General features: G+C 36.6%; 1 protein-coding gene across 15 annotated transcripts in view; it reads left to right on the plus strand.

The window, feature by feature from the left end:
- The window catches only part of nrxn1a (neurexin 1a), a 212,578-nt gene that overhangs the window by 159,082 nt on the left and 26,337 nt on the right, over positions 1-27,159 (plus strand). For all 15 annotated transcript variants that reach the window (XM_073866955.1, XM_073866956.1, XM_073866965.1 and 12 more), the window contains 2 exons: positions 366-547; positions 17,724-17,895. In XM_073866955.1, coding sequence (XP_073723056.1) covers positions 366-547; positions 17,724-17,895 — 354 coding nt within the window. The remainder of the gene's footprint in view (positions 1-365; positions 548-17,723; positions 17,896-27,159) is intronic.

Genomic DNA, 27,159 nt, shown 5'->3' on the forward strand with positions numbered 1-27,159 from the left:
CAATCAACCCTGGGCCTGGTGTTTGTGTGTGTGTGTGTGCACATGTGTGTGTGTTGAGTGGTTGTAGCAAAAGCAACTTTAGCTCAAGCTTCAGCAGACACAGGTGTTCCTGGTGACATCAGCATACTGAGGGTCACATAAAAGCTATAATTTAGCCAATCAGAGACCAGCAGGGGCTGTCTGGCACTCTGATGGGTTCATCAAGATACTCCCGCGCCTTGTGTAATGGAGCAGAAGTCATGCATATGTACACACATACAACACAAACACAACATGAAATAAGACTGGGATGAAAATACTTTCTTATTTATTTTACTGTACATACTAATAATTTTCCGTCCCTTTCTCTCTCTCTCTTTATGCAGCGGGAACCACATACATATTCGGACGTGATGGAGGACTTATTGTGTACACATGGCCGCCCAATGACAGACCAAGCACACGAGCAGACCGATTGGCTGTCGGCTTCAGCACCCAGCAGAAGGACGCAGTCCTGGTTAGGGTGGACAGCTCCTCCGGTCTGGGAGACTACCTGCAGCTTCAGATTGTGAGTCAACACTAATGAACACACCCTAGATGATTCCTAAACCTACAGTGGGGTCTGTCTGAGACCACTATAAATGTTTCTACTTTGTTATATTTTGTATTAATATTTTTCAAATGTATTTTTTAAGCAATAACCAAAAAACATTCAAATTTGAATGAAGACATGCATCTACAGATTTTTTAAATCTTTTTATAAAATCTTTTTATATCTACTGACAGCATGCACTGGCAACTTTCCATTTTAAAACTCAAGCTTTTGCAAAACCTAATGATCCGTATTATCCCAGCATGGTTTAGTTCCAAAAGCATCTTGGATTGCTTTAAACTGAAGCAAAGAAATCGTAGCTTTCTAACACAAATCTGCTTATTTGATAAGTGACCTTGAAATAGCACAGAATCTTATTTCAGATTTTTTATTTTTCAGTTTGCATCATAAACGTCTGTGCTGTACATTTCTCAAGACGCCAGAAAATCAATATTCGAGCTTTGTTGTCTGTTTAAGGCATCAGTGATACCCAGACATCTGAGCACTGAAGTGTTCTCTACACTGTAAAAAATGCTGCATTTTTTCAAATCAACTTAACTTAAAAAATGAAGTTAAACAATTTCAATAAGTTATGTCAACTATTCACAAATCAAAAACTTAAAATTGTATGTTTAATTGACTTGCAAAGCCAAGTAGTGCTGCATTTTTTACAGTGTAGGTTAGGAAATAAGGAGAGTTTGGTTCCAAACCGCAATAAAATCCATTTTGACTAATTTCGGTTAAAAGATGTTTTCTATACCAAGAAAGTGACAAGATGAAAACCACTATTTTCTGTTACAAACTTTCACATAGCATCTTTATGTTATAATAACATTAAAAATTCAAATCCTAATTTGATTTTCAAAGATTTATTTTAAAAACTGATATTTTTTCCACAAAATGCTATAAATCTATTAAATCAATATATAAATATGCATTCATCTTTGCCATGTTATATTCATTTAGTTGAATAGTGGTATTAACTGATTTAAAAAAAACATGAATGGCATGAATCAAAACACTTACTTTGTCATATTAATAACACTGTCATTGCTGCTGTCATCCTTGGAACGTCGCTGAACTTTTTTGACAGCGATCAGCTGTAAAATGTTTTGGTTCTGCTCGATTTTCGTTGACTTCGAGTAAAATAATGGAAAGTTTTTCATAAGATCCCCTGGGGTCAATGTGTTAGCATGACAGAAGCTTGATGCTATCATGTGAGAGCAACAGCTGGCATTTTTCCTTCGCCAGAGTGCTGAGTGGCTTGCGTTTCTTCCACGCCACAGAAAACCACCACAGGTTTGCCATCAAAAGTATTATGTTTTTTTTGTTTGTTTGTTGAACATGAAGTGAAGAGTTTCGTTGCAAAACGAGATAACCAGCGTTTTTTTAAATGTTCAGAAATCTCGTTTTTTGGTTGTGCATTCCAATTAATTTCAATGCAACTGCAGTTGGTTTGTTTTGATTTAAACATTCATAAGTTAAAAAATACAGCTAAGTAGCACCAAAAAAAAAAATAATAACATGATAACATAATAATAAACATGTTTTGTCAAAAATGTTAAAAAAAGGGTTTATCTCGTTTTGCAACGAAACTCTTCAAGTACAAAGTAGATGAAAAAAACTAGGATTCTGTCTGTATTCAATGTGCCGCCATTATTGTTTACAATGCGTGGAATGGTGCGCCGTGATTTGCTGAGTGGATTTATTGCATTCCGGACTGGCGTTTATTGCGTTTTGAAAAAAAAAGGGGGAAAAGATTACAGAATAATACAGCGGATATCATAATATGCATAAAATTAAGAATTGACTTTTTATTGATTGATTTTGGTGGTAACTCTTTTTTTTTATGGCGTTTATCGCGTTTTGGAACCAAACTCTTCATATGTTTGCTATTTAAAAAACAAAACAATCCCCTCCAAAATTATACTTTAAAAAGGAAACACATCAATTTGTAAAATTCAGGATAAAGTCTCATAATCTAATTATAAGATTAGGAGCCTCAAAATTTGATGTCACTCATTGATTTCACTTTAATTTCAAACTTTGACATGACCTTATTAAGTGAATATTAGATTACATTTTCGCAGAATGTTCTTTACATTATGTAAGGTGATTATATGTAGAAAACCATATATCACAAGAAAATGACTTTAGGAGGGTTTTCACAGGCTGGGTCACAATTAGGTCTTACAGGTTTAAAGGGCACCTATTGTCCGATTAACGATTTTTCATTTTCTTTGGTGTATTAGTGCATGTTAACGATATGCAAATGATACATACCCCAAATGATGACGCGAGTTATCGTCTCCATCTCTTTTTTTGGAATACAACAAACACATGGATTGTAGGCAACAGTTTACTTCCTGGCATTGGTGATGTAGACAAGACCGACATTATCATAATTCCTCCCGCTTTGGACTCACAGTTTGTAAGTTAACTCCTGTCAGCATTGCATTGTGAGTGAATCTTTCAAACATGGTAAGGAGTGTCACATTTCCGGCTGACGTAAGGTATTCAGGCCAATCACAACGTACAGATTAGCTGGCCAATCAGGTACATAGCGTTTTTCAAATCAATGAGTTTTATCCACACTATTCCTACGCCCCATGACGCTTTGCGCGAATTATGGGTGCGACTTCCGTCGCGTACTGTCAATGAACCAGAGCCGGCGATTTCCATGATGATTACGGTCATAATTTCATCTATGAAACAGTGTGAGGATGAAATTAAGAAGTGTCCTGATACATCAAGATATATTCAATCTTTTCATGTTGTTCCTCGGGGGTGACGGGTCTTCAATGTGCAAATAAAAGCACAGAGACATGCCGTATCTCTTCAGTGGGACAGTCAGTCAAGTGTTTAATACATGGAATACACAGAGACTTCTTCTTTTTAACCTTTTCATGTGATGGTTTAAAATGTCACAACTGTCCCTGGTGTGAGTTTTTTTTTAAACGGCAATTTTTAATCACGTTTTTATGGCGACACATCAAGCTTCACGCGATCCGACAGCAGCAGTAACTTATGCTTCTCATTCAACACAATGTAAGTTATTTAAACAAACCATAATAAACATATTAAACTCCTATTACATGTTTTCAGTATTGTTTTCGTTTTATGAAAATATTATAAAGTAAATAAGACATGAGCTTATGAAATGATTTGCTTACAAAATCATTTAAAACATAACAAAATACGGTATGCGTAAACACATCACAAACTATTATAAACATTAACTAATAATCAGTTAATGTCGTAGGCTATATATTATGTACTGTAATCTCATTTTTGTAATAATATATAGTAGCAGAATAAATAAATCAGCATATTTTTATCAGCATAATATGTTGTTTTTGAATAGTTATTGTATTTATTGTTCACTGTCAATTTCTATGAAAGGTTTTACTTGATGGATGTGGGGATACAGTTAATAGATGCACGTGCGCCACATACACATTCAGTTCTTGTGCGTGTACTATAGTAAAAACAACTGTTTTGTAAAGATTTACTGCGTTTGTATCATCTATTATGGCCACCCTTAATTGCACAAATTATGCCGGTCTTCCTGGATTTCATAAAAAGCATTAAAATGCCAGTCAAAACGGCAGACTCGTATCCCTCGCAATAGGACTACTATAGCTGTAGTGGCTCACCGGAAGTTTTACCCATCTGAGCTCAAGATGGCGTCGTCCGCATTTACGTCAGGAATAGTGTGGATACAAAATTTGTGCGTTTCAGGAAGAGAGTAAAATCTGGAGCTACAAAAAATGGTATGTGAAAATAATGTACAGTATGTTTTGAACCATAAACCATGTGAACACATTGTATTATACCAAATACACAATATAGGAGCCCTTTAAACTAGTTTTAGAAAATAAAAATTTGCTCAGACATGCATTTTCCTAGAAACGCTTCTGTTTATTCATTCTTATGTAAAACCCAGAAACTGGCTCTGTATCACTCATGAAGGGCTCTGCGAATGATCATTAGTGTAATCATAGTTTTCCATCCCTCGTCCCACACTCAAAGTGCTGGTCTCTTTTAGAAAGTTCCAGCGCCTCAGACCGCCCTCATGAATAAAATCTGTATAATGTTCAGAATAGAAGCCGCAAACCGACGCCTGCTTTCAGAGGATGCTGTTTGATAAAACTACGTTTCCTCTGACACGCTGTGCTGGAGAAGTGGGAGGTGGAGGAGGTGCAGGCGAGGAGGACGGGGAAAGTGTTTTTTCTCCTATTCGTTCTATTTTTTACGCCCACTCCTGCTGTAATCACAAACTTGATTCCCAGAAGAATCAGCGTGCTCGCTCACGGGTGGCATCATAGCATGACTGTTGCGTGGCTGCCTCGGCGAATGCGCTCTGAGCAGGGTGAGGTAATGATTTCTCCAGCTGAGCCGTGCGATTGCCGGAGTTGACGGCGCATCCTTGTGACTGCACGAGACTTCAGCTGTGGTGTCAAAGTGCCTAAACATACTTTGTAGTTCAGCAACAAATGTGATTTCTTTCATCATTTAGTCATTTTTGTGATGTTCCAAACGTGCATGGTTTGTCTTCTTTAGTTAAAGACTAAAAAACAAATGTTGGGGCTGAATCCATACAAACTATCTCAGTCACCATTCACTTTTTTTCTTGTTTCAACACATAGAATTTGAATAAAAAATAACGTTGGGTTTAAATTAACCAGTGCTGGGTTGTATAAATCCAACAATCCCAATTTGTGGTTGGGTCAGATATATAGTCTCTGACACAGACCTTTGGCTAAACGTCTGATGAATACAGAACACTTATCTGGAAACACTTCAGCAGATTCAAAACAACACAAAGTCATCTGATCGCAGAAGAAAGCTGTCATATTTATATTGGTGACAATATGCTTCAACAAGATCAAATAAATGTTGCATTTTTAAAAGTATGGCAGATACATTAATGTGTTTTTTTATTGTTGTTATAAACTTTAGAGACATTTGTGAATTATGTTTTCACATCTGCCTGTTTTTGTGGTGAAATCTCCATGTTCCTAAAAATGACGTGTCACAAAGTGCAACGTGTCACTCATATGGCCTCTTAAGCGGTCTTATGCAAAGTGGCCGGATCCAAAAATTGAAGGCGGTGGAAATGTTGGGAAGAATGTAGTCTTGAGGGCTCATTATAGTTGTGCATAGGTCCTACGGCGTAGGTTACGCAACGGTTTTCGTATGTATTCTGCGTCGTCGTCCGCGTCGACGTGCAAACACACATGCAGAACGCTGGTAGGCAGTATTCACGCATGTAACCACAGTAGCAGCGCGACCGTCAATGAAGAAGCAGCTTGGCCAGTTAAACCCACAAACGAAGAAGAATCAGAAACTTGTTTTGTATGTTTTGAGAAGACCAGCAGCGACTTATGTTTCAGTTTGAGTTAAATCACTCCTCAACTTGGCACAGTTTTGTTCTCACAGTCGCAAACGGAAATACCTATGACCTATAATTTTTTTTTTTACCTGACAGAAGGGGTTCTAGTGGACCGACGCACTGTAAAAAAATTGTCGAGGTGCACGTCAGGCTACGCAGAGCTATGCACAGGCTACGGGTAACCTACGATGTAGCTACGGCGTAGACCCAACTCATGGTTGGGTAAAATATGGTCAAACCAAACCTAGGTATCACTTAAAGGGATAGTTTGGCCAAAACTGATATTAAACCCATGATTTACTGACCCTCAAGCCGTCTGAGATGCATATGTCCATCATTTTACAGACGAACACATTTTCAGTTATTTTAGAAAGTGTCTTAGATTCCTCAGTTAATCAAATGTAAAGTTATGGGTCCACGTCCTTCAAGTCCAAAAAATGTGCATATATCCTTCCCCAAAGAAATCCAAACGGCTCCACGATGATAAACCAAGGCCTTTTGAGGGTAATCCGAGCGGTGTTGTTGTAGAAATATCCATATAAAAAACTTCATAAACGAAAATAACTAGCTTCCGATAACGCCGCCATCTTAGTCGTGTCCGTATTCAAGATGAGAGCTATACATTTAAGGCACAATATGTATTTAATTGCATTAAAATATGCAAAAATCAATAGCACTGTGTTTTACACAAGACTATAGCCCTATTCGGACGGGATTAGTTTTACAAGGGGACCTCTGAGAAAATCGTGCTTCTCAGAGGTCCTCTGTGTTTTTAATCCCGTCCGAATCGGCCATGTCTGTGTTTTTCTCTGACGATCTCTGTAAGAATTCCAGAGCAATTTACCTACTGTTTTTCGCCAAACTCAGAGGTCCTCTGACAAATCTAATCCCGTCCAAATGCAAATGTCTGTGTTTGCCCGCAATATCTTTTGAAAACGCGGTTCTTGTCGTGTTTTGGCCAACGTGATCTGCCGTAAGGTCTTACTAATGCGTGTATATTGTATTTCCTGAGTCCCATTCGTTCAGATATGAATGTTTTTTCGCATTTGGCAAAATAAAATAATTAAATCAAGACGACCTGAATATCAAACACTGTTAAGACTGGCCACTGTAATATCATTAACGTTATAAGAAACTCCGTTCAAAGTTGTTCAACTCCGGAATGGTAATGTTAATTAATAAAGATAATCCATTTTATTAATCATTATTTCTTCATTACTCTGTGTTTATTAAGCAGACAGTTATATAAAACATGTAGGCTAACGTTACTTTAGTAGGATTTGTATATTTTATTTTGATTTGTTAAAATTAAATTAATAAATTACATGTTCTGTCATAATTTTACATTTAAAGCAAGATATTAAACATTACAAACACGCGTATCCAGAGCACGTGCTACTGCAACGCCCAAATGCATGAAACAGACACTCCCATCTCTGGAATAGCCTGCATCATTTTAATCCCGTCCGAAACGTACATAAAATCACAGACGTCCTGGGGGACACGTTGAAACCCAAACGTTGTTTGGAAAACTAATCCCGTCCGAATAGTGCTTATGTTAGACATGGGGTTTCTAAACAAAAACAAAGCCATAGCTTGATGGGAATTGTACTTCTTACATTCTCTGTGATAAGAATTGATCCAATTGGGCTTACAATTCATGTTTATGGATGACGCAATGAAATAAAGTTTTATAAACCCACAATGTGGCTTGATAGAAGAAACAACAGAGTGATTTATTCAGACGGCAAGTATTACCTCAGCATGCAGCAGTGTACAGATTGATCGGCGTATGACATCATACTACCGCATGTAGGGTGACCAGATAAGATTAACTGAAATTCGGGACAGGGGCAAACGTTACATGGGGGATTATCTAATAATAATTTAATTTATTTATTTTATTTAATAATAAAAGATAATGAATTTCAAACTGAACCAGTCATATTAATATAAGTACATATGCATATAAATAAATTGATATAATATGTATACTTCATACAATAATAGTTAGATCATCCAATAATAGTTTTTGTTATTTTATTTAATAATAAAAGATAATGAATTTCAAACTGAAGTTACCGAACCAATCATATTGTTTAAATATAAGTACATATGCATATACATTTATATAATACGTATAGAAGTATTTTTAAAAAAAAATCTGACTCCTTCACGCGACTGACTGTCACTGCTGGCACTTTAAACTGTCCTCGCGGCTGCTGCAACTTTCGCTCTCTCAATCTACTCTATAAAACAAAAAGGGGACAAAAAGGTCCTATTGTCTTTGTGCATATAGATGAATTAGATAAATTAATAGAAACAATGCAACTTTAAATTCACATTTCAGTTATAGCCTACCGAGGTTGTGGAGGCTCGACGTCAGCATATTTCACGGAGATTTTAACTGCTCCCAACACTCCCGTGCCTTATCAGTGCATATCTTAATGCGCGCCTATATATAAAAAAACAAACAAGATGCTGCAGCCAATGACTCAACCTCCTTGCTCATGTTATACTCAAGATTTTGCTTCAGTATAATTTTCGGGACAATTAGAGCTGGATTCGGGATTAAGATTTTGCTTCAGTATAATTTTCGGGACAATTAGAGTGGGATTCGGGATTCGTTACAGCAGCTTAGATTTCAGGACGTCTGGTCACCCTAATCACACATGCGACACAACATTATCGCTTTTGAATCACACGTGATACTTTGATGTCAAAAGCTGATCGGTATACGTAGTACCACATAAAGTCAAACACACTTATGGTTTCTATGGCACCAAAAGCAGACATGATGACCAGGCATAACGCGAAAAGAGCGAATTTTCTGAATTGAAACATTGTTGAAAACATTTGGGATAAACAAAATATATAAATCACCGTGCTAGTGATTTTTGGATATTTAATGCAAAAATCCTACATATTATGCCTTTAATTTATATCTAGGTTTGGTTTGTTCATATTTTACCCAACCATGAGTTGAAACAACCCAGCGTTTTTTAGAATGTACTTGGAAAGTGAAATGGGACTAAGCCTACATTCTGCCAAACATGCGTAAACTATTCCTTCAACTAAGGCGTTTTTAGATAAATAGATACAACAGTGCTATAAATAATTTGCACTGTGCAGTAGATTTTGTTTGCATGCTTAAGGGAACTCTGTGCCCTATGTAAATACAGCATGCAGCCTAGATACATGAATTCTCTACAGTGTGTGATATCGATTAGCAAAATAACAAATGCTTAAAGCTTAAGTATAATGTTGCATGCCCAGTAGATAGTAGTTATGATTCACCAGCTCATATACTTGGAACACAAAGTTCCTCGCATCTCATTTGTTCCCACTTTAAGACATTCGCCTCTAAATGTAAAGCGATGAGGGAGCTATGGTGTCTAATGTGCGTCTTAAAATGAACTAGTTGAAGTTACATAAGACCGAGCTATGTAACACTTTACATAATGCCTGTAATTAAGATTATCACAGATTATATATTTCCCTGTATTGGCATGACAATTAATCAGGCATCCATGACTGATATATGGCTTTTTGGCATAGAGATGGCAGGGAATGTTTATGAGCAAATTAAAGGCCCTTAATGTCTTGATGCGATTAGCGGTGGATATCTAGGCTAATTCTAATGTGTGACTGGTGGAGGCTCTGCAGTGCTACGTCTGCCATTTTTGATGCTTGTTGGACTGGTGACTGCTAAGCCAGCATAAAAGATATTTACTAAATGAATCAGCAGTGTGTAGGAGGGTAAATTAGCTGTACCTACATAGCTAACAGTCCATAAAGAGGTTAAAATTATTACAGATATCCACAACCATTTTTAACCCGTAATTAAAATGGGAAGAAAAAGATTTTTCCTTCCATTTCCGTTAATTATATTCAGGCTCCGGCAAGATTAAATATGTCAGTATCGACGTTCGTGGCGAGACCGTTGGGTGATGTAACGGGACGGTTTGATAAACCTGTCTGTAGGCAGGGAGGATATCATTATCCAAAGACTGCTTTTCTGAAAGTGAATTAACTTGGGATCATTGACCATGTTAATGAGGGGGACTTGATGTCCTGATTTTTCAAACAGACAGTGGCATCCCTCCCTCCGCCCTCCGTGCTGCTTATGACCCTAAACATTTGTGACAGAGTTCATTTAAATCTCATCATATCACCATCACCGGGGATTATCATTAGTCATCGTTCACCTCAATTCATTGAGTCGCTTGCTCATGCGGAGAGAGCAGGAGAAATATCGAGATGCCGAGGACAGTAACTAGATCGGTGATCGGACATTACTGTACAGGAAAAAAAACATTCGTATTTTTCACTCAGCTTGACATGAAATTTAAAGGGGTAATGGCCTATTAAATGCATTTTTTTTGCTAAAGATGAGCCGGACAGCTGCCCGAACTCGTGGCCAAATACCCTGTGGACTGCCTGGCCCTGAATGGCAGCCATGCAAAGCAACTCTACACCCTCTTTACTGTCAAGAGCCACCAAGCAGGAGCAAACCGAAGGAAAAAATGGATGTGAAAATGAGTCAAAGCCAAGTGATTATACCCCTGGGGTTTGACCAAATCATTAGCACTTTCTGACCTCTCACACTCTCGTTGCCAAAAGAGACTGTATGTGTATGTGCGAGCGTGTAGGCAGTCTAATGAGCACATCAGTCCATTTGAAGAATGGTGACGATCACAGCTAACTCAGCAGTGAGAGGTATAGAGGTGTGAACAGTAGTCCTGACAAGGAGATAGAGGGAGAGAATGAGGTAAATAGAAAACGGATTTAGAAAGCACCTGTACATGGATGTCACAATGTTAGTGCATGCACCACATTGCCAATTCTGTCATGTTTTCAAACATATATTGTTTTTCTTGGTGCACTTAAAGGGTTAATTTCTAATTTGATGGAATCAATAGATGTTGTGCATTGTATGTACAAAATAGTCATCCATTTTATTCTAATGAGCTCAAAAGGGTTTGGATGTGCATAAAGTGGAAGGCAGAATTTATTTCTTTTTTTAATTATTTGGTAACACTTTACAATAAGGTTTTATTTCTTAACATTGGTTAACTACACTTGTAAAGATGCACTATTATTGAACAGTGCATGGCATCTATTAATCTATTTAATGTTAATTTCAACATTTACTAATAGTATCTGTTAACAGCAGCTAATGCACAACCAAAAACATGAACAAACATTGAACAACTGTACTAATATGTGACCCTGCACCACAAAACCTTAAGTCTTAACCCATTTACTCCTTATAAATGTTATTCTAGGATAAATACCCTTATCTCCTTCAGAAAAAATACTAGGAATTGTTAACTCTACCAAAAACTTAATATCTAAACCTCTGTAGCACTTAGAAACATGAAATAAATTGCATTTTAAAGGTAAGAATCTCAGATTTTATTAAAACATGCTCCCTTGGCACTAACATAACACCACATTTTTTAAAACATTCTCAAATTAATGAAAAAGGATGACGAATACAAAATACTGCGCCACGCAGAAGCCGGCAGGAGGTTCAGAGTTGCGCAATGCAGTAAACGGCGGTAGATGTAATGTTTTGGCGCGCAAATGGTACATTTGTAGCAAAAGCCAAAAATACATTGTATGGGTCAAAATGATCTATTTTTCTTTTATGCCTAAAATCACAAGGATATTAAGTAAAGATCATCTAAGATATTTTGTAAATTTCCTATAGTACTGTAAATATACCAAAACTTTATTTTTATGAGTTGTTGATGTAGTTGCTAATGACTTCATTTGGATAACTTTAAAGGCAATTTTCTCAATCTTTATAGTTTTTGGCAACCTCAGATTCCAGATTTTTAAATCCAGTGTAGTTCTATCTATCCAAATATTGTCCTGTCTTCACATAACCATACACTCAAAAAAATGAAGTGTTGGGTTTAATTAAAAATATTGTGTCAACAGGTTCCACATAATTTGTTTAAGTAATCTCAACAAACAATAATTTAGTTCATTTTACAAAAGAAGTTTAAGTAAACTCTACAAACCTTAATACAGTCAACAAATAAAAATTGAGTTAATTGTACATAAAAAATGTAATTAATGATGACAAAAATTTTGAAAAATGCCATTTTATAAACTCCACCCTCTTTAAATAGGATTTAATAAATCCATAACACAGAATCAATCAAAGTGCAGCTGCTAAGTACAACTTATCAAATAAACCTTTTTTAATACAGTTAATCAAACAAATCACAAAAATATTTGAAACACAATGTTGCATTCCAAACCGTTTGTTTGATTTATTCTAAAATATATCAGAAAAAGTTAATTAACTCATACATGTTTACGAACATTTAAATCAGATTGCAATGTTTAGGGTGCATGTACACTGTATCGTCTTCAATCGTATTAAATTCAGTCGGATTGACAAAATTTGGTGCATGTTTAACATAGCCAGTGTTTATACTGTTAAAAAAAAATATTCTCAACAATTCAAGTTTGTACTGTCGGGATGCTTTTAAAACATGTGATGAAACTGACATATAAATGAAAATGTAACTTAATTATTTTTTCAAAGATAAAGGAGAAATATGGTTGCAGATGCATGTTAACAAGGTCATAGTCAGGTATATTTACTAAAAACAAGTGTAACACAAAAATCCATATTTTTCAGTTGTGTTACTTTTGACCCACCTGTGTGTTACTTTCATCCCAGCTGACAGGGTCGATAAGTAACAATGCGCTATATGTTCAAAGTGAAATTATATTGAAGTCGTTTTACATTTGCTCAAAATTCCACCTGGTATTGATAAACCACACTTGTGAGTTATTGACCACAGCAAAAATATATCTGTCTTAAACATTATCTTTTAAAATATATATTTTTTTCAGAAAAATAGTACTTTCGCCCCTGCTCTCCCCTAAATGTCAATTTCAAAAAATGTACCCTTATGACCAGTTTTGTGGTCCAGGGTCACACATTAAGGGATACTGTACACCTGTGTATTACATGTATTACCTGCCACATGAGTAAATATATGGCCATTCAATATTCAGTATTAAGCACGTCCGCCCAGGAACGTGCTTAAGTACCCCTGGTTGGCAATCAGCGCTATACATAATCCAATTTTCTATTTTCTGTCTGGTATTACGGTGTACATTATATATTAAATGTCTCGAGTCAGAGTGAGTCAGAGCAGCCCCGGAGACTCATATGCTTACACAAGCACATACACAAACACACATTTGGATAGAGGTGAACGTAAAAGAGACTGACAGATGCTGATTTTCCGCATCGCTTGCATCTGACTGGGCAGGACATACCTGGTCAGATGTGATTGACATGTGACATGGCTCCGAGTGACAACCGGGTGTCTGCTGACCTCATACCGTCAGCGCGGACTATAAGCTCGTCTCTCCGCCCAGCAGCTTATACTGACATATTTACTTGAATATGTCACTCACGTGGTCTGTCATTTTTACGTACCGTCATTAACAACCGGTTCAACTGTCCACGGCCAATTTAATGTTTTGTCTTCGCCAGTAATTTTTCCTCAAATAAATGCGCCATATGGCAAACCGTGCCTTTGCTATCTTTAGTACCTGACAGGATAAGCTAACAGATGGCGGTAGAAGTAAAAGCAGAATATTTAAATGTACTTATCAAAATAAGTGAGACAGGTGTTCTTTTAAACGCCGTCTTTGTGGCAATCTCAGCCTACTCATTTCTTCCCTTTGTTCGAAATGTTTGCCATGCTTTTTACAATTAGACTCAAAGCTTCAAAGAGTGTCTTACTTAGATCGTACTATTAAAGGCTTGACAAGGATCACTGCAAAAATAGCAGCGCTTCACGTGTGCCAATTGTAATATGAAACGCATTGTCTGCAAGAGATATTGTGCGTCTTGTGTTCTGCGCCAAATGAGCAAGAGTTCTCGCTAGGTTCTAAAGACCACACCCATGGAGCTTCGTGCGCTTTCAAGGCTTTGAGAATAAGAACTAGGACAGGGTGCTATTTCAGTTTCCAAAGAATTCAGTACTGCCAAAAAGATTCATGATCTCACTAGATCCAGCCCTTACCAGAAGATAAAGAGAGACTGTGTTAGCACGCGAGCCAGAGAGAGAGAGAGGGGGGGGGATGAGGAGGGGTTCAAGCAACAAGAACTGCTAGCCAAAGTGGATTATTCTGCAAACTCAACAATTTATCTGTTTCTCCAAACCTGCAGTGCTCAAACAGGGACACATGCGCTGTGTAGCGCATCGCACGGTGTGATATTTTGATCTGATTTCAGACGCAAGTTATTTATGAGAGCATATATTGTATGTCTGGGTGTGCTGTCCAATTAAGTGCATCCCCTCGGTATTAGCCTGAGTATTACAGAGAGCCTCTTTATGTAAAGTGGATGTGGTTTCCTGAATGCGCCAGCTCATTTAAACCGAATGCCATAGCAGATCAGCTGCCCTCCTCCCATGGCACACACAAACACACACACTCTGTCATACTCCATAAGTTGTTGCTTTGCACCTTCTCTAAATAAGACACATCATTAGTGGCTCTTCTTGTCCTCTGGGTTTCCGGAGCAACCATCCCAGCCCTCTGTGGATGTGTGTTTGGCTCCTCTTGACATGCCGCTTTGTGTTTTTCTATAATCACAATTATTTCATACAGTCATTTCGCATTCGTATAATGAAGCGAACATCAGTTTTTCGTATATTTAGCGGAATGTTTAGCATATTTAAAAGCTTACTCCCCCAAACCACTTTTCAATTCTAATTTATTTTTACTCCCGCATTCTCGAATTTACAACAATTGGATTATTTTCAAGCTCGGCAAGGGGAGATTGTCGCAGTTCCAGCATAGATGAAACGCTCCGTGAATCAGACAGTGTGGTTGTCATCTAATTGCCTACAAAAAACGAGAAAACTCTGGAGAACAGTGTTGCTATAACAACCTACATTCAGCCTAATGAGAATCCAGTTGTATTAGTTCTTTATATTTAGATCCGTACCGCAGGCCTCAGCGGAGAGGTGACACGGGGCTAAAGATGGACGGGGACGATCGAGACGCGGCCATGTGGAAATGACACAACACCCTTTCCACCTCTTAGGGTTCATTTAAATTTGTAGCACCCATAACATTTGTGGTGGTGGTGGTAATCTGGGATTTAGTGTCGCAGCTCAATTTTGCTCTCACCTCCCTACTTCTTTAACCCCTGAGGCATTCATAATGGAACCGTCTTGAATTCGGTGGAACTGGGACACCGTCACACCCGGGACTGAATGTAGGACGTAGGTTCGCTGTGTTATGTCTCTGTATGGCCCCTGAAGGTTTGCAGGAAGAAGCCACCTGCAAAGTCTTCGTCCGAGCACCCTTGTCGTCCGAGTCGATGGCTTCCATTAGAGCTGGGTTTTCTAACGGAGAGCTATTCTGACTGTAGGATGAACTACCACTAGTATGTGCCTAACATGTTCTCAGATGTCCCCATTGGACAACACTTGTGTCATTTCAAAAGGCCTCTGCACCATCCTTATCAAGCTTAGCGTTAGTCCACATCAGTACCGATGGATGAGGTCAGCTACCCAAAGGGCCAGTCTGGACCGAGGGATGAAAGAGAGGTCATTCTCCAATTAGAAGGGGGCGTGGCATGTCAATCCATTGGAGCGTATGCCAGGCTCTCGCATCACTTCTCTGGCCAAAAGCTGAAAAGATGGGTAGGGGAGAGAGGAAAAAAAACGTTAGAAAGAGCAACGGAAGGTGAAGGAGATGGCGCTCCATTGTTTCCAGTGACGGGAAGAGGATACAGCTAACAGACAGGGGCTGACTTCATTATGAGGTGCAGAAAAAACGGCCAGCTTTGGCCCAGCTGGAGATGACAACAAAAGGGGTGTGTTAGGGTGACACAGAGAAAGAAAGAAAGAGAGAGAGAAGGAGCTTAGGTGTATATAGAAAAAAGCACACACAATCTCCACGGAGAGTATAATGAAGTCTAGTGTTGGGATTTGTCTTCTGCTCGCCTGTCTCCCTGCAGATAGGTGTGAATTAGGGGCATTCACAGAAGGATTTTCTCATACACACCTCATTTCATTATTTTTAAAGGCACGTGTAGCTTTCGCAATCTGTAACAAATCAATCGGAAGGGATGCACGTTCCTGCTGCTCCGGGCACGGCGGAGTAATTCTGTGTTTTAAAGCTAACAACCTCCATCTGTCGCAAATATGTCAAATAACGATTTTCAGCTCAAGTACAGGCTTGCAATACCCTTCATGAAAAGTCTCAATACTTCGTTTTTTAGTTAACTAAGGCAGCTTACGTATATGTGTGTGGGCATGCGGGTCATTGCGCAGAACACAGAGTGGGCATTGTTACTGTTTATATATATATATATATATAAAATCAAGGAACAGTATAAATGTGTGAATATTTTTTTTATGAGTGAATTCCACCCACTTTATTGCTGTTTGGAAACCACGAGGCCATCTAGTGGTGTGGGTTTGTACCGCATGGCATTAATAACACAGAAGCATGCATTGATGAGAATTTACAGTGAAAATGACAAGCGCCGCATCAGAATAGACATTAGATTCGATTCCAGTGAGACTGTCACATATTATTCTGTATGACCAGCGTTTTGCCTCGAGGTGCTTATTTCGAAAGGGAAAAATCTTATAAGGTTATTTTTTCTGTGATTTCCTGTGATTCAATTATGTTATCTGCCTGCAGGCTTGTTGAGAAACTTTTCAACATGAACAAGAATGAAAAAGTGGTATTATTTAGTTTTCGGGGCTTAATGTGCGACACAGTAAATTTTATTTTGACATCTACAGCAATGGTGTCACCCATTTTAAAATTACAGCTCGCTGCTGATAATATTCTTTCGGCCTAACCGCAGTTGTGGGTCTGTTTTGTGTGCTTGTTGTATATGGAGTTAAGACAAAATCAGGAATGGGCATTCTGTGGTCAAATATGTAAAGGATAATGTATAGTCAGAAGGTTATACTGTATTTAATAGGCGATTATCCCCTGAATTGATTTTATAATTTAAGAAAGGGGAAGTGGTAAGACATGACGGCGGCGCAGAAAGGAAATCGATTAAACAATGTAGCTGTCATTATACAGAAATATTTCGTTTTAATTTAACACACTAGAGTACCATGTATAAAGTGAGGTACAATAATAGTCAGCTGGTCAATTTCACAAACCTAACACTGAAAGACTGATGAGAAATATGTGTACCAGTTTAATCTGCTTACCCGCTTCCTATCCCTACCGTATCTATATATAAATATATATATAAATTTCTCCCAAGGGTTTTGGGTCCTGTGTCAGTACAATGACAAAAATACTTCCTATTCTCTATTTGTTTTCCTCGTGTATAATAGCCTCATTAAAAAATAAATTATAGATATTTTCTTTATTAAATATGTATGCTGCCTTTTGCTGGCGTTTTAAAGCGGTGGTAAATCTTTTTGAAGCATTGTGCTGTCAAGAAAAATTGTGCTCAGTCTGATAAACTATCACCTTGTTTGGTCCTCAATAAATGTGGCACATTTGTTATGTTGCCATTTAAGATGGAGTACAGTTGTCTTTTTATGAAGGCCTTTATTAATAATCAAAAATTGTCTTCTGAATTTCTAACACAGACAATAAATACAAGACAAGGCATGCAATCTAAACACTTTGTGTTTTTTTATGTTAGTGAGAATAGATCAGAGCAAAACTCTGGCGGGCTATAATGTAATCTTTCTTCTGTCCCTCTTTCTGTCTCTCCAGGAGAAAGGCAATATCAAAGTGGTGTTCAATGTGGGCACCGATGACATAAACATTGAAGAAACCTCAAAGTTTGTAAATGATGGAAAGTACCACATAGTTCGCTTTACCAGGAGTGGCGGTAATGCCACTTTGCAGGTGGATGATCTGCCAGTCATAGAGCGCTACCCATCAGGTAAGAGCCCTTGGCTTTTTACGTATGTTCCTACACACACACACACACGTACACACATAATCTCAGCCATGTAGCTATGCACAATGGGAACAATAAAAGCCCGGCAGAGCTCATAAAAAGAGTCTGAATCACAGGGTTAAGGACAAAATGCCTTTGTCTGTGATTGTGGTTTCTTACAGTTAAAAAAATGGTAACCCTGGTATCCTCTCCAAATGTCAGCAGAGATGATTGCTCTTGCGGCTTTAGTAGGCTGAAAATGTCAGAGCCAGGGTTATCAAATTCACCAGCCTCTCATTCGCCTGAAAAGCCCTGACAAAAGCTTGACAAGAGATCGGAGATGAGAAATAATCCTATTGCTCTCGTTTGTCAATCATGATGAAGGATAGGCGGCTGTATTAGCCTTTTAATTTGTATTTTATTCCAGGCTCTTCTTAAACCATTACGTCCATTACAGATTATTCGCTCTCAGTCGTCGAGAACTTTTAACGTATTCTTTTCTCTCGAGAACAGATGTGTTGATGGTAGATGTTGTCTTAAAGTGTGCGGTAATGGAGTGCAGAAAATATCATGCTTAACGTAAAGTGGAGTTTCGTCCTGACGTCCTCTGTTGCTTAGCAGCAGGGTTGGAGGGTTACTTTGAAAATATATTCATAACAGTTATTAATGACTTCATAATAAGTGTAATCAGTAACATAATCCAATATTCACAATATGAATGTAATGTAATGTCATCTTACTTGGATTACTTCAAGGTCAGATATGTAAATAAAGTCATAAGAAAAGCAATATGATAGTCTTTATTTACACAGACACAAAGCAGCATAAGATCTGTCTTTAAACTGACGTATCGGATGATATAAATATAAAAAACGGTTAATTATTGTTAATTATTGCCTTTGATTTTTTTAAAATAATGATTAATAGAATAAATTAAAAAAGTTTTCCAAGGCACGTGCAAAACAAGCTAAAAGCATATATGAATTATTGTATTCTTGTTTTATGCATTAGTAAATAGACTAAACATTGTTATTTAAACTGGAGATAAACTGTATTTAGAAATCAAGAACAACATTCCCCATCACTAAAATGGCCAATCACAGCAGCGGGGCTTGGTATCTCCAAATAATCTGCCTAAAACTATATTGCGCTATGTTAAAGGTGCAGTGTGTAATTTTTAGAAGGATCTCTTGACAGAAATGCAAAATAATATACAAAACTATATTATCAGGGGTGTATAAAGACCCTTTTATAATGAACTGTTATGTTTTCGTAACCTTAGAATGAGACGTTTTATCTACATACACCGAGGGTCCCCTTACGTGGAAGTCGCCAGTTTGTGCCGTCATGTTTCTACAGAAGCCCTTAAAGAACAATTTTTTTTACTAAGTTATCTCTGTCAATTACATGTTTTTCCAGTGGCGGGTACCATAGCTTCTCTATGCGTTTCAAAACGAGGGGTGAGCAGTGGGTTGCAATTCACAACCTCACCACTGGATGCCGCTAAAATTTACACACTACACCTTTAAGAGATTAATTTATTTGGTGTTAATAAAACAATTATGATACCTAAAATCATTTTTAAGCACCATTGACTTCCATCATATTTTTATTTTTTACAATGGTAGCAAATGGTGTTCCTGTTTTTTGCTTGATAACAAATATCTTCCTTTGTATCCTGTAAAACCGAACAAAAATTCATTTAGGTTTGTAACAACTTGGAGGTAATTAAATAATGACAGAATTTGGGTGACCTAACCCTTTAAGCAGTGCAATGCACACAAAAATTGCAAACTGATAGTAATGTATGTACCATACTTTCCAGACTATAAGCTGCACCGGAGTATAACCCGCATCATTCAAAAATGCGTCATTAAGACGAAATAACATATATAAGTCACAGTGGACTATACGTCACGTTTATTTAGAAAATGATTACGCAAAATCCAAGCAGAAGAACAGACATTTAATCTGGAAAGGCAAGTTATTCAACTAAACAATAGCAGACAGAACAGCAGGCTGAATAGATGTCTGTACGTTCAAGTAATATTATCAGTTATTTAAACGATAAACCATAACATACAGAACTTACCTGGAAGGTTGAATAGGCTAAATTCACCGAACAAGCCAACTAGCGTGAAGTTCGCATACTCGTCATTCCACATCACTGAATTTATTGAATTACATAAATACAGGAGCAGCATATAGCGGACTCTCGCGGTTGTAGATGGTAATGATGTCTCTTGCCTCATAAATGTCAAAATTAATTCATACTGACTTACAAGACGCACCTGACTATAAGACGCAGCACCAGCCAAGTTATGAAAAAAACGCGGCTTATAGATGGAAAAATACGGTATCTTAGACAAACTGATAAAAAAACGATTGCATGATGTGTAGGTAACGTTTCGAGCATGCAGGCTCTCAATAAACCGATAAACTCGAAACATTACCTACACGCCATGCAATAGTTTTTAATAATAAAATCTTTTGATACTTCTGTAGCTTTGGTGTTGCCGACTTTGCATTCTTATACTATTACGTTTCTTTTTGGTCGAGCACCCAACTTAGATTGATGTTTGTGCTTTTGCCTGCTTTTTGTCCTATAGGCAAACTGCGACATAAGCTTTAACAAAACATAGTTCTAAAAATAGTTACAGTAGACTTATAAAAAAGAATACAGATTAAAAGAATTTGAAACTGTGACATGAAGCAAAAAGAAAAAGATTTTTTTTTTGCCGTAGTCAACTCCCACTGATTGTTTTAGTATAAACAAGCAACCCAAATAGCAGCAGCATCTTTCATTTGGAGTGGAAGACAATTGCTTGTTAAAATGGAGCCATTGCACTGTGTTATTTTCTCTCTCCTTCCTGTTTCCATTGTGTTGTGGATTCAGAGAGCAGGGTTCATGTGATTACCTGAATACTAATGTGTCTTATGTCCGTGGCAAAGTGGAAAAACTTTTCTGAAATAAAAAATAGTCATGACCGTCTCATTTTAATCAGCGCTTGATTGACTCAGTGCCGCATTAGGGGAGATAATAAACGCATAGAATTTAAATTGACAACCAGTAAGGGAGGAAGAACAAAAAGGGCAGCTTGTTTATCTTGAACAATTAGTTCTGTAACTAGTATTGCATTAGTGTTAAATGAAATTGCAGCATTTTCTTCCCACTCTTAACATTGCCTGTCATTCTTTCATCTAACTCAGTTTATTTATATGCAGTAATTACAGTATAAACAGTTGTTTAATGGTAGACGTAAACCCTCAGAGACAAAGTTTTTAAAGTGATCCCTGCCTACAGTAAATCACCAATTTAGACCTCCATACTGGTTCAAACTGGTATGCTGTTTACTATTAATACATGCTGGTCAACCAGCATAGGGTTGCGGATTAAGCTTTTATTGGGAAATCACTGCTTTGTACAGCCTGTTCTGAGCTCAACACCTTACATAAATGTAAAATGATTAAGAAATGTGATTGTACCAAATATCAGCAAAGTTGATGACGCCACAAGCACAAGGCCACATTAAAATCAATCTTAGTTTCTAAACACATTGTAAATGTTAGAAATGTATTGTTGAAACACACCAAAAAGACTGTAAACTATGAAATACTGAATTTCAGAGTTTGTAAACCGTGTTTCACTATTTCTGAATTTAGGATTTTTAGGCGGGCCTAAAACGGAGGCTCGATGATGCACTTGAGCCACCACGCATGGCCCCGCCCTTAACACAATCACGAGCATCCATTCAGGTTGTAGCGGTAATCTAAAGTTTACGGAGATGGCAGCTTTCCTGTGAGTGGGCGTGGTTTCAAAGCACACAGCGGACACGCCCCCACCACTTGACAGCATGCTGCCTATTCTTTCAAGATTTTGATAATTTATTTTATTTACTTGCTGGTTTTTCCATCACTCCATTTTTTTGTGGTGACAAACTCAGAACACATTTAATATGTGACTTAAAGGTGCTCTAAGCGAATTCACTTTCACTTTGTTTTAGACCATAATTTTTTTTTGTTACATACAGCAAACATCTCCACACTATCTGCTTGCTGCCTGTCCGCTGATCAAATTGTAAAAAAACGTGATCTTTGTAGACAGCCCAGGATCCATAAACTTCAATATAAACACAGTGGCCAAACCTAGCACCACGAAACAAACAAAGTGTTCCAGCCAATAAATGACAAGAAGGATTTGGGTGTGGGGATTGGGCGCGTTCATGAAAGCACGGAAGGGAGGGGGAGGAGTTAGCTACGCTCCGTTTGTTTGAAAACAGTTCAGACATCAACAAAAACTGACATCTCGCAGATTTGCTTAGAGCGCCTTTAACAGGCACTTTAAATATATTCAGTATGACCAAACATGTGATTATGATATTTCTTTTTGATTATACCACGGGGCTGTTGAATGCTTTATTCTGATTGGATGAGAAATGTTCCATGGGTGTTGATTATTTTTCAATAACCGCACACCTAATCTTTAAAATGTCTTAAAAAAGACACCAGAGCAATGTTTTTGGTAACCGTGGTATAAGTGGAATAATTGATTCTGGTCCTTTGAATTATTTGAAAATAATGCACACCCGCTGCATAAACACCTTGGGTGTGCATTATTTTCTTATAATTCAACGGCTCGTCGTCAAATATTTTCTTATGTATTGAATAACTTACATAAAATGAGACACAATATGGCCGAACAAAAATGACTAGTGCTGGGCAAAGATTAATCGCGATTAATCGCATACAAAATAAAAATGATTTTTTTGGCATAATATATGTGTGTGTACTGTGTCTAATTATTATGTATATTTAACCACACACACATTCATATATTCATTTCAGAATTGTTTTATTTATTTATAAAAAAATATTTATATTTAATATAGATTATATAAAAATATAAATAAATATATATAAACATGTAAATGTTTCTTAAATACATACATGAATGTGTGTGTATATATTTATACATAATAATTAGACACAGCACACACTCATATATTATACCAATAATCACTTTTGTTTTGTATGCGATTAATCGCGATTAATCTTTGCCCAGCACTAAAAATTACACATTAAAATCAAAACAATAATAACAGCTATTGATATAGCAACATAGTGATGAACTTAGGAGTGTTGCAAACCGTAAAAACTCCAGTACTCGTACAAGAAACAACAGAATTTGATCTGTTGATTATAACGAGAGAAAACTAATGTGGTTTTAAGATCTTGCTCGACTGACTTTTTTGATTTAAGCTATTTAAATTATATATTTTGTTTGGCAGTGGATGTTTTTCAAAATCTTTTGACAGATTTAGGGTGCTTAGATGTCATAGTAGATTACTGTTTACCACATCACAATTATTACTTTTGGGCATTACAATACTATAAAACAAAAATGTCTTAATTTATTTATTTTTTTCTAGGATTGCAATTTTTCCCATATTTCATAACAAATATTGCAAGTTCTTACTTCCTAAAACAAATTACTGCCATATGAAACCATGCAGCTTCTTAATGGCATAAAACAGCCACAGCGTGACATCTGGAACGGAAGATTGATGAATTGAAATGTTGATGCTATCGTTGAAAATCATTGTTTATTACCATTCCGAGTGAATGCAAATCGTAATATATATATATCATTATAACAACAGTTTTCTTATTTAGATTCCTTAGATAAAACAGAAAAGTGCATTAATGTTTACAGAGATGATATTCAAACTGTTAGCAAGCTAAGGTAACTAGGCAGTCATTTTTATTTTATAGAGAGACCCTTAGGCAACTTCCCTCTCATTTAAATAGAACATAACCACTGTTGTGTGTATGTGTGGGTGTATGGGTGGGTGCGTATGTATGCGTTTGTGTGCATTCAAGCATTCATGCACACAACTTGCCCTTGGTCATCCAGTCCATCCTCCATCAAGCTCAATATTTTTAATATTCTTGTTTTTTAAGCTGTGATTTGAGACAAAATACCTCTTTTTACTTTTCATTACTCTGGGTAAAGTGCTAGAAGTAAATCACATTCAGGTCTGACTAGACAGAGAAAGAGAAAGTTAAAAAGAGAAAAATTACACACGAATGAAAGTTGGGAAATAATAGTAATGGAGTGGGTTTAGATCTTCTTTTCGTTCTCACAGCAGAATATCAGCCTTCATAGCACAGCAGCAGTCCGAAGTCCAGAATCAAGCACTCCTAATGTCTTATGAGCAGACCTGAGGAGCCTTATTTTCTTGTCCACAGGTGTTTTTTTCCACTGCAATCACCTATCAAAAACAGTATTGTGCTGTGTCTGAGGAGCAATTTAGTCGAGCCATTTCGGTGTTGGATACAGAATTAAGACTGTTACCTCAAAGTGCACTTGACTGGAACAGCCACACTATGTGAGCTGTACCTTAAGCTTTAACTTCACCTTTACAGATCTAAAAAATCACATATGATCAAAATCTAATGTTTTCAGGCTTGTAATCTCCATCTATTAATGCTGAAGACATCAATATGCTTCTAAAAGTGTGCTTCTAAAATAAATAAATTCAGATAAAAGTCATTTTCTGTTTAAAAACAGAGTAAAGATATTAATGACTGATTAGATTTCTGACCTATCAGATGCATTCTCTAATATCAATATCCCTCCCACACTGTCAGTAAAAATGGTCTCAAGCCATTTAGGTATAGATTTGTATTTATTTGTACTTTTCAGGTACTAAGATGAACTCCTAATTTGTACCTCTGCAGCAATAGTACACTCAAAAAAATAATTCATTGGATTAACTCAATAAAATTGTGGGCAGGATTTCCATCCAATATGAATGTGTACCCCTAACTGCTTTACACAATAAAAATATATTGAGTTAGTCCAACTTAGTTTAAAGTAAATGGCAATACTCAATTAGTTGCCTCAACTCAATTTAGTGTAGTCTGAATAACTCGATTTAGAGTAGTTTGAATAACTCAATGTAGTGTAGTCTGAATAACTCAATTCTGTTATTTTATATAAAACGTTTTTATATCATACTAATTAGCATAAGCACATGTTAGGATGCTAATAATAATAACATATGATACTTTAGATGAGCAAAGAGACTGATCTCCAAACAGGCATTAACACAGTTAGTGCTCATTGAGAGATATACGTCAAATCCACAACCTAATCACAAGCGCCACTCTTCTGCACGATGGTAACCAAACAATTTGAAAAAGTATAACACAAACTTTGCTAAATTAATAAGATAAATGGATATTAAACACTATTAAGTCTTTCTCTTTACCTAATAATGCATAAAATAACACTTTTTAATAACACAAATTACTCTCCAAAAGCAGTTGCATGCAAAGCATGCTGGGAAATTATTTTTCCAGAACCCAAACTCAAACTAATTGTGTTAACGCAATTAAAAAGAAATCAATAAATTATACTACATATTCATTTTGTGTTAGACTAATTAAATATATATACTTATTGCTCTTAATGAGGTATTTTAAATTAATTGAACACAATTTGAATGTGTCATTTCTAAGAAGGGCTTGAATCATTTTTTTGAACTACTTTAGGTGCAAATGTGTACTTTTTCAAAGGGTACACAGCTAGGGACCATTTTTAAGGTAAAATTATAAAAATTTTCAAGGTTAAAATGTATGGGTGATTCTCGCGAAATTAGACTTATGAAGTGTCAGGAAACATTTTGGTAAAAAAAAGTAAATGCAAAGTAAGAGTATCGAAATAAGAAGCATACAGTTACAAACATCTCTTCACATACTATTTTGCACATGATTTAAAATGACATCATACAAACCAATTTTGTTGTTTTTCCACATTTAAGGGGGAAATTTTCATTATACGCAACGTGTCCATGACTGGATTTGGGTTCTTTGACATGGAAATATTTATATTTAAAAATCGAAATCTTCAGTGCATGTTATACTATATGTGGTATTTGGTGATCATTAAATGTAGAGACAATAATAAGGAATATAAATGTGTCCAAAACCAATTTTCTCATCCTCTGCAACAATTTTCAATCATTGTTTAAGCCCTCAAGGAACTAACATTTTTTTAAAAAAATAGCTGGAAGGGACATAATTGACTGTGACACACAAGATGGCTACCAGGTAAGCAGTTCTTATAAAAATGTAAATTTTGTTTGTCATAGTACCTAGACAACTTTTTAGTTCTCATTACCGAAACACGAGTTTGTAAATGCATATATTTAATGTAATATCATGTTGCGGTAACGATCATTTTTGATAATGATCTAAAAAATGTAAATAAATCTATAGGAATTATTTTTTAAATCCTCTAAAAATAATGGTTATAGTAAATGGTATAGTTAATCTTATATGTGCAAAAAAATTGTCTTCAAGGGCTTTTTAAAAAATCTGATGCTGGACACCTTCTAAGTCTAGATTTCGTGAGAATCACCAATATGTGCATTATGTGTTTGAGAATTTAAATGGAAATTGGAGAATAGAGAACATACTTTTTTTATCTCATCACAGCCTTCACTTGCTATCACCGTCTCGTCTGTAATATTTTACTTTTCATATTTTAATCATACTTGGCTTACATTGAATAGAGAGAGAGAGAGAGAGAAAGTAGGCATGTGTATGGACACATTTTTGATTGACAAATAGCAAGTTAATAGCTAATAGGGTAAAACTTGTGTGGCATAATTATACTCTTTGGAAATCTGAGCAAGTCGGATTCATGTTGGTAATTATGTGTGGGTTATAATGGGAGAAGAGTAAATGTTTTTAAATAATCTGACTTCAATATGGAGTTGGCTCAACATGCTGTATAAATACACATTTAGGTTCGTGTGACTCACTTCATGGGGACCCGCTTCATAAACCGCGTGCACGTGCTGTACTGTACGTTACCCGGACATCTCTGAGATCAAAGCTTTTGTCAGTGCAATTTCAAATTCACACGGGGTACATGAACTTTTGAGTAGTGACTGATCTCACATGCCTTATTTCTGCTGAACTGATAATCTTCCTGTTGCTTTAATCTTGTGAGTGTTCTTCTGCTACTTTGATGTTTTTAAATGTATTGTGATCTGATAATGTGACATTTATCATATCAAAAATGACTGAAAATACATGAGATTAGTTAGCAAATGTCTAGCTAAAATCAAACTGGTTGCAAAACGCTGGAATATACAGTACTGTAATGACAATATTTAGATTAAAATGAGCTAGTTTTCATGTATAACTAGATGAAAAATCTGCTAAAAAGATTTAAAAGGTTACCATTTTGTAAAT

This window comes from Misgurnus anguillicaudatus, chromosome 4 (genome assembly GCF_027580225.2).
Source record: "Misgurnus anguillicaudatus chromosome 4, ASM2758022v2, whole genome shotgun sequence".
Classification (NCBI taxonomy): Eukaryota; Metazoa; Chordata; class Actinopteri; order Cypriniformes; family Cobitidae; genus Misgurnus; species Misgurnus anguillicaudatus.